Source organism: Abramis brama (genome assembly GCF_963993115.1).
Source record: "Abramis brama genome assembly, chromosome: 6".
Lineage (NCBI taxonomy): Eukaryota > Metazoa > Chordata > Actinopteri > Cypriniformes > Leuciscidae > Abramis > Abramis brama.
Genome location: NC_139968.1, coordinates 42,108,407 through 42,116,504, shown reverse-complemented (window position 1 = coordinate 42,116,504; position 8,098 = coordinate 42,108,407). Strand labels below are relative to the sequence as shown.

The following is an 8,098-nucleotide window of genomic DNA, read 5'->3' as shown; positions in this document are numbered from 1 at the left end:
CTCAAAGTATATTATAATGTATCCCAAATCAGTATTTTCTCAGGATAAAGGAGAAGTTGGGGGAAGTTGTTTGTTTATCATTCTGGATAGAAGGACAGAAAAGAAATTAATGAGCTAATAATGTAAACATTTAGTTTTAAATAATATTTTAATAATGTAAAGCTTTATATGTTCCACACTTCTGAAATCTTTAAACTATATATAAAGTCTGTATTCCTCCAGGAGGCGCTCGACATAATAAATTAATAAAACATGGGGAGACTCTTGAACCTCAGAGTGAGAAACTTTATTGATAAAGGCAAGAAAAAACACACAGCAAATACACGGCAGTAGTAAAGTGAGATCTGTGTCTCTCTATTCACTTTTTTTTTTTCATTCACTTTCATTCACATCCGACAGAGAATAAAGACTTATTTTTTTAAAAAATCCCAAAATAATCAATCTCAAATATTCAGTATTAATTATGACAACAACAAAAAAAAAAACTAAAACAGAAAACACACTTGAAGAACCTTTAAATTTCAGCATTTTGCTTTAGATTTCAATACTTCCTGAAAAGATGAACATATTAAGGCATACATCTATCTGACATACATTAATATATGCAAAATCAGTCTGTGAGAAATTACATCATCAATCATGTACCTGATGTGTGAATATGTGCTTGATCTCGTTCAGCTCTTAAAACACAATGACAGTAGCCACGCCCACCAGAGCAGAGAGGACCAATCGGATCACAGCTTCAGTAGAACCACAACAGTTGTTCTCAGAGTCTGAGGAATAAACATATCAAACTGAGATCAGATCAGTCAATAAACACTAATATCAGCGCTAGGGGTTGCACGACTACTGATTTCTGCAAGTCGATTTCTTATCAAAACAATACTCGAGTTACTCGACTACTCGTGTTTCATGCGACTGTAAATAAAAAGACATAGTTCTTGTCAATAAATGTTTATTAGCCCAGTTCATATCCTTGTTTTTCCAGGCGCGCCTATGCCACGGCGAAATGAAAACATCTCAACTTTTCAGAATGCCACAAGCACACCGCAGGTCATGAGACAAAAACCAACTGATAAGCTTGCATTTCTTTAAACGTACAGTATGGGATTTTTTCTCCTCTAGGGGTCGCTAACCTATTTACAATAACAAAGGCGTAGTTTGATGACGCAACATTTGCTAAGAATTATGGATCTTGTCGTCAACGTCAAGTCGACCGATCTAATAATGTTTATGGATGACTGAATACATCGATGCTTTTATCATGACTGTGATATGAAGCAGTTCGGGATTGCTAAAACAGCTATCAGCTCCACACGCGACGCGAGTCCCGCGGATATAAAAGGAATATGGACATTTCATTCTACCGAACTACACGCAGAATTACTACTCACAGGTCAGTTTATTAGACAAATTAAACTTGTGAGGTAACGCAGCGCTGTTTCACCTGGTCTAACATTACACTAGCACACTAAACTGCATTTGAATGTGTTTGAATGTATGTTTTAGTCTGCCTGTATGAGACTAGCAGTAAGCTAGATCAACATTAGAATAACATACAGATCATATTCTAACATTTTATCATTGTTGAACTATATAACATTGATTAGTTTTATGTAAATGTGCTCACCTGTTTAATAAAGTACATGTAGGAGTTGTCGAAGTCTCGGATGTGGAGCTCTCGTTTATATACTGTCTATGGGAGCTCTAGGCATCTCGAAAACACCGCGCTGATATTGATCCTCGTTTTAGTTCTCCTTTTTTATCCAAAGTCTGCTTGCCATGGTCCATAATGTTTGAACGAAACAACAACAGCGTGCAAATAGACATTGCGAACTACAGTGGTCCACGTCTGTCGCTTTGGTTACTATCAGAGGGCTCTGGTTCATAGCTCTGGTTGCCATGGCAGCACGAGCGGAAACCAGGGACAACGCGGATATGACGCCATTGACTGCGACAAAACGGAAATAAAGACACGGTCCGTGTCTTCGAATTAAATTAAAATTTCTCCTAGTTTGAAAGTTGTTGGAAACAGTCGGGATAATGTAAGTACACAACTAAAAAAATATATAACATAGATATAGTGATTTTTGCTTTTTTTAAAGCAAAAAAGTCACATATTGTGCCTTTAATAACATCGAAAGCTCGGCCGAACAGCTGATCATAGCTGTACAGGGCGGGTTTTTATTTCTCATCTCCATAAATATATCTAGTAGCCTAGTAAAGCTAATGCAAGGGCTAGAAATTATTAATCCTTTGCTGATACTTCCTCGTCATCATGGAGAGCGCAGTTCATGGTTGCATAGCAACGACAGACGCCATGAGAGCTCAAGCACGTGTGGAAAGAGGGAGAGCGTTTTTAGACGCGATATGTGAACGGCCCCTTACAGAGTTGGCAAATTACGATATTTTTGTCATCCTTGATGAAACACTTCCACACACCTGATGTGTGGTGTCTGTTGGTGATGTTCGCAATTTTGAATTCATTTATGGTTAATGGGCGCTCGAGTAGTCGATTGTTTTCCGACAGCGCCGAATAGTGGTTGAAGTAGTCGATCTCTTGACTATAAAATGATTAAAAAAATTCTATATGTAAATAGTAAATAAGAAAATTTGAAGGAGAAGACAAATGATCTCTACTCACCATAGACAGAAACTCTGAATACTTTTGATGACAGTCTTTCTGAAAACATCAGTAGTTTATAATCTCCAGCATGTTCAGGTCTGGTGTCTGTGATGGTCAGAGATCCAGTTTGATTGTCCATCTTCAGTCTGTCTCTGAATCTCCCATCAAGAACATCATCATATACAGTGATTCTGTCGGCCCGTTTATTGATTTCAGCTATTAAAGTGTTTTCATTTCCAAACCTCCACTGAATATCATCATTATCCTTCATTTCAGTAAGATCAGAGTTAAGAGAGACTGAATCTCCCTCCATCACTGACACTGACTTCACTTCATCTGTCAAACACACAGAGAACAAACAGAAACAGGGTTTGTCAAGTCAAGTCAAGTCAAGTTTATTTATATAGCGCTTTTCACAACATAGGTTGTATCAAAGCAGCTTCACAGTAATAAATTAAAACAATACATCAATGTTTGTTTCTAGTGGAACGTCTACGTTTGGAAAGGCTGATCAATAGTATCGTTGATTGATTGATTAAATTAAATATCCCCAAATATCCCCAACTGAGCAAGCCAAAGGCAACAGTGGCAAGGAACCGAAAAACTCCATCAGGTGACCTAATGGAGAAAAAAAAAACCTTGGGAGAACCCGGGCTCAGTCGGGGGCCAGTTCTCCTCTGGCGTTTATAAACTAGAGGTCGGATTTAACTGTAAGATTAAAATATTAAATGAATGCCTGGCTGAAGAGATGCGTCTTTAATCTAGTTTTAAACTGGGAGAGCGAGTCTGAGCAACGAACAGTATCCGGAAGACTATTCCAGAGTTTTGGTGCTAAATGTGAAAATGCTCTCCCTCCTTTGGTGGATCTGGATATCCTAGGTATGACCAAAAGCCTCGAATTTAGTGACCTTAAAGAGCGCAATGGATTATAGGGCGATAGAAGATCCGTTAAATAGACTGGAGCTAAGCCGTTTAGGGCTTTATAAGTCAGTAGCAGTACCTTGTAATTAATACGGAACTTTATAGGTAACCAATGTAGTGATGATAAAATCGGTGTTATATGATCATATTTTCTTGACCTAGTTAGAACTCTAGCGACGGCATTTTGGACTAACTGTAGCTTGTTTATTGAGGATGCAGGACAACCGGCTAATAACGCATTACAGTAATCTAGTCTCGAGGTCATGAATGCATGAACTAACTTTTCTGCATCAGAAACAGATAGCATATTACGTAGCTTAGCAATGTTTCTAAGGTGGAAAAAGGCAGTTCTTGTAACATATGAAATATGATTTTCAAAAGACAGGTTGCAGTCTAATATAACACCCAGGTCTTTTACTAATAATAATAATAATTATTTAATATTTAATTTAATAATATTTCCAAGTGGCAGCATATATATTGAGAATAACAGAGGGCCTAACACAGATCCCTGCGGCACTCCATAGTTTACTGGAGTTATGATAGATTTTTCTCCATTTAAATAAACAAAATGGTAGCGGTCAGATAAATACGATCTAAACCAGCTTAATGCTTGTCCTTGAACACCAGTATAATTTTGTAATCGATCTAAGAGTATTGTATGATCTATAGTATCGAACGCAGCACCAAGATCAAGTCAAACTAATTTTGAGATACAACCTTGGTCAGAAGCTAAAAGTAAATCATTTGTGATTTTATTGAGCGCAGTTTCAGTGCTATGATGCGGCCTGAACCCAGACTGAAACTTTTCATAGGTGTCATTTTCTTGTAAGAAAGAGCCCAGTTGAGCGGACACAACTTTTTCTAGTATTTTAGACATAAAAGGTAGATTTGAAATGGGTCTATAATTTGCTAGATTATGTGGATCTAATTGTGGTTTCTTAATGAGAGGTTTTATAACTGCCAGTTTAAATGTTTTTGGAACATAATCTAAAGATAAAGACGAGTTAATAATATTGAGGAGAGGCTCTTCCACTACAGGTAACACTTCTTTCAATAATTTAGTTGGTATAGGATCTAATAAACATGTTGTTGTTTTAGATGAAGTGATAAGTTTATTTAACTCTTTTTGTTCTATAGTTGTAAAGCACTGTAATTGTTCTTGCGGGGTGATAATCGAGGCTGAATTATAAGGCGCGATTGAGGATTGAATGTTTACAATTGTGGTTCTGATGTTTTCTATTTTCTCAGTGAAGAACTTCATGAAATCATTACTACTAAACTGTAATGGAATATTTTGTTCAGGAGACATCTGTTTATTTGTTAGTCTAGCCACGGTGTTAAATAAGAACTTAGGATTGTTATGGTTGTTTTCTATTAGTTTGCGGAGATGCTCAGCCCTGGCCGCTTTTAGGGCCTTTCCATGCGATTCTAAAGACCTCTAAGTTAGTTTGTTTCCATTTACGCTCTAAATTACGGGTTTCTCTCTTTAGAACACGCGTAGTATTGTTGTACCATGGTGCTTTACTTTACTAGGTTTGTCAGAGATTAATACTGTTAAATAACTTTATAATGGTTTACTAAATTGAATAGTTTAAAATTTACATTAAAAATAAATAATATAAATAACAAAAACAAAATCATGTAGGCTATGAATTAATTTAAAATTTTTCATTAAAAAAAAGGTGTAAACGTTTTTGAACTCACCAATGACAGCGAGAATGAAAAGCTTGATCTCACTGTTGGTCAGTAGTAGATAAACTCCAGCATGTTCAGTTGTGGTGTTTGTGATGGTCAGAGATCCAGTTTGATTGTCCAGCTTCAGTCTGTCTCTGAATCTCCCATCAAGAACATCATCATATACAGTGATTCTGTCGGCCGTTACATTGATTTCAGCTATTACAGTGTTTTCATCTCCAAACCTCCACTGAATCACATCATCATCCTTCATTTCAGTAAGATCAGAGTTTAGAGAGACTGAATCTCCCTCCATCACTGACTCCAGGACTGAATCACCAAACACACACACACACACACACACAGAACAAACAGAAACAGGGTTCATCACAGATTAAGATGGTCACTTGATGGTTTATAAAAGTAAATAGATTGAAATTTAAATTTGAAATGAATATCATCATTAAACACCAAAAGCAAAATGGAATTATTAATGGTATCTTTGTGCTGATTAAAAAAAAACAAACAAGTGAAACAAATATTTAACTCACCAAAGACAATGAGCCTAAATCTCTCTCTGATCTCACTGTTGATCTGTAGATAATAATCTCCATCATGTTCCGTTGTGGTGTTTGTGATGGTCAGAGATCCAGTTTGATTGTCCAGCTTCAGTCTGTCTCTGAATCTCCCATCAAGAACATCATCATATACAGTGATTCTGTCGGCCCGTTTATTGATTTCTGCTATTAAAGTGTTTTCATCTCCAAACCTCCACTGAATCACATCATCATCCTTCATTTCAGTAAGATCACAGTTTAGAGAGACTGAATCTCCCTCCTTCACTGCCTCCAGTCCTGAATCACCACACACACACACAAACAGGGTTCGTCACAGATTAAGACGATCAGTTAATGATTTATAAAAGTAAATATTTTGAAAATTAAATTTGAAATGAATATCATCATTAAACACCAAAAGCAAAATGGAATTATTAATGGTATCTTTGTGCTGATTAAAAAAAAAACAGTTAAAAAACAAAAAAAAAAACAAGTGAAACAAATATTTAACTCACCAAAGACAATGAGAAAGAAACTCTTTCTCACATGGTTGATCTTTAGTTTATAATATCCAGCATGTTCAGTTGTGGTGTTTGTGATGGTCAGAGATCCAGTTTGATTGTCCAGCTTCAGTCTGTCTCTGAATCTCCCATCAAGAACATCATCATATACAGTGATTCTGTTGGCCCGTTTATTGATTTCTGCTATTACAGTGTTTTCATCTCCAAACCTCCACTGAATCACATCATCATCCTTCATTTCAGTAAGATCAGAGTTTAGAGAGACTGAATCTCCCTCCTTCACTGACACTGACTTCACTTCATCTGTCAAACACACAAAGAACAAACAGAAACATGGTTTGCAAAGATTAATACTGTTAAATAACTTTGTAATGGTTTACTAAATTGAATGGTTCAAAATTTACATTTGTAGCCAGGTGGCATTTGAACTTATAAGAAAGAGAGTACCTCCCCTTTAAGAAAAACGAGGCCTGATGATGACGTTAATAGCGCGATTCAGAGAAAGACGCAAAAGCAGTACCCTGGTAATCCAGAGTTCTCGCGAGAGCACAAGTTGAATCTGCTCAGCGAGTTACTCTGGTGTCGAGTAATGATGCTCATTAAATATGCCCCTCGATCTGAGCTGCACCAATCACATCTGATATAGGCGGGCCAGAGGCGAGCTAAACAGATGACGACAGCGCTGTGATGTCGAATTCATTAGTAAACATTGTAAGATGGCTATGGATGAACACCAGTTGTTTGAAACGGCTTTGGCCGCTACAATGAACGAGACTTGGCTTTTTATCTAAAACAGGAACAGAAGACAGCACTCGAATCCTTCCTTTGCAAGATGGACGTTTTTGCTGTTTTGCCGTCTGGATACACTGTTAAAAAAATCTGTAGAAATTACAGTATTATTGGCAGCTACTTGCCAGTAACTTACTGTAGATTTAAATTGATGTTATTTACTGGCAACAGTTTGTTCAAAGTTAAATGAACATTAAACATTAATAAGTCTTTATCTTTACAGAATAAAACTAAAATAACAGCCTCATGCAAAGCATTCTGGGAACCAAAATCTGAAGGAAAAAAAACAGAAAAAGGTTGATGAAGATTTCTGGTTCCCAGAATGCTTTGCATTAGGTTGTTATTTTATAGTTTTATTCTGTAAAGACAAAGACTTGTTAATGTTTAATGTTCATTTAACTTTGAGCAAACTGTTGCCAGTAAATAACATGAGAGACGAATCTAGTCGTGTGTGTCGAGTTGAGTATCATCCTATTTAATCAATGTTCTATGTGAGTAACTGTGATCATCATTTAATCTGGTGTAATAGGCTGTGTTCGTTTCATCCAGTGTTTGTATAATGTGTAGTTTTTTTTAAAGTTTGAGATAATCGAAGATGTTTGATCGATGCACGTGATGGCATTACTAAATCTCTAAAAGAGTTTGGTAAGTTGTTAATGTAATGTGTGTCACGGTTCATAGTGTATCTGTTGGTATGTTTGTGGGTGTGGGGTCTGTGTGTAGTGCTTGTTTGTTGCTTAGGAACCAGCTGATCACTTAATCAGCCCGCAGCTGCAGCTAGTTGTTAGCTGCCTATATCTTGCGGGAGTGATTATTGCTTGGTGTCGGTTCGTCACTCTTGTTTGTGTTCTCTTACCCAGTTCCTGTGTCAGAGTTTCCTAGTGGAGTTATTTCCTCGATCTCGTCTGTGTATCCAGGCTTCTGGAGATCGTTTGGATTCTAGTCATCCAGTCATCAGTCTGCATCCGCCCTGGATTTATTTCCTGTAACTCTTACTCCCCTGGGAT

The 8,098-nt window shown here is 36.9% G+C and overlaps 1 protein-coding gene across 1 annotated transcript; it reads right to left on the bottom strand.

The window, feature by feature from the left end:
• Positions 1 to 259: 259 nt before the first annotated feature.
• Positions 260 to 6,072, bottom strand: LOC311084260 (uncharacterized protein). Its single transcript, XM_084116180.1, has 4 exons — positions 5,776 to 6,072; positions 5,255 to 5,554; positions 2,645 to 2,962; positions 260 to 773 (listed from the first exon to the last, which is right to left on the bottom strand). Exons 1-4 carry the CDS (start codon positions 6,020 to 6,022, stop codon positions 682 to 684), a joined length of 957 nt encoding a protein of 318 aa, XP_083972306.1. The 5' UTR covers positions 6,023 to 6,072; the 3' UTR covers positions 260 to 681.
• Between the last annotated feature and the right edge of the window lie 2,026 nt (positions 6,073 to 8,098).

Bases quoted from the DNA above. Each gene is read 5' to 3' on its own strand.
- LOC311084260 (XM_084116180.1), bottom strand. From the start codon at position 6,022: ATGAAGGATGATGATGTGATTCAGTGGAGGTTTGGAGATGAAAACACT. The intron at 5,555-5,775 runs GTGAGTTAAATA...TTGGTGATTCAG, and splicing joins ATTTAGGCTCATTGTCTTTG to TCCTGGAGTCAGTGATGGAG. The intron at 2,963-5,254 runs GTGAGTTCAAAA...TGTGTTTGACAG, and splicing joins TTTCATTCTCGCTGTCATTG to ATGAAGTGAAGTCAGTGTCA.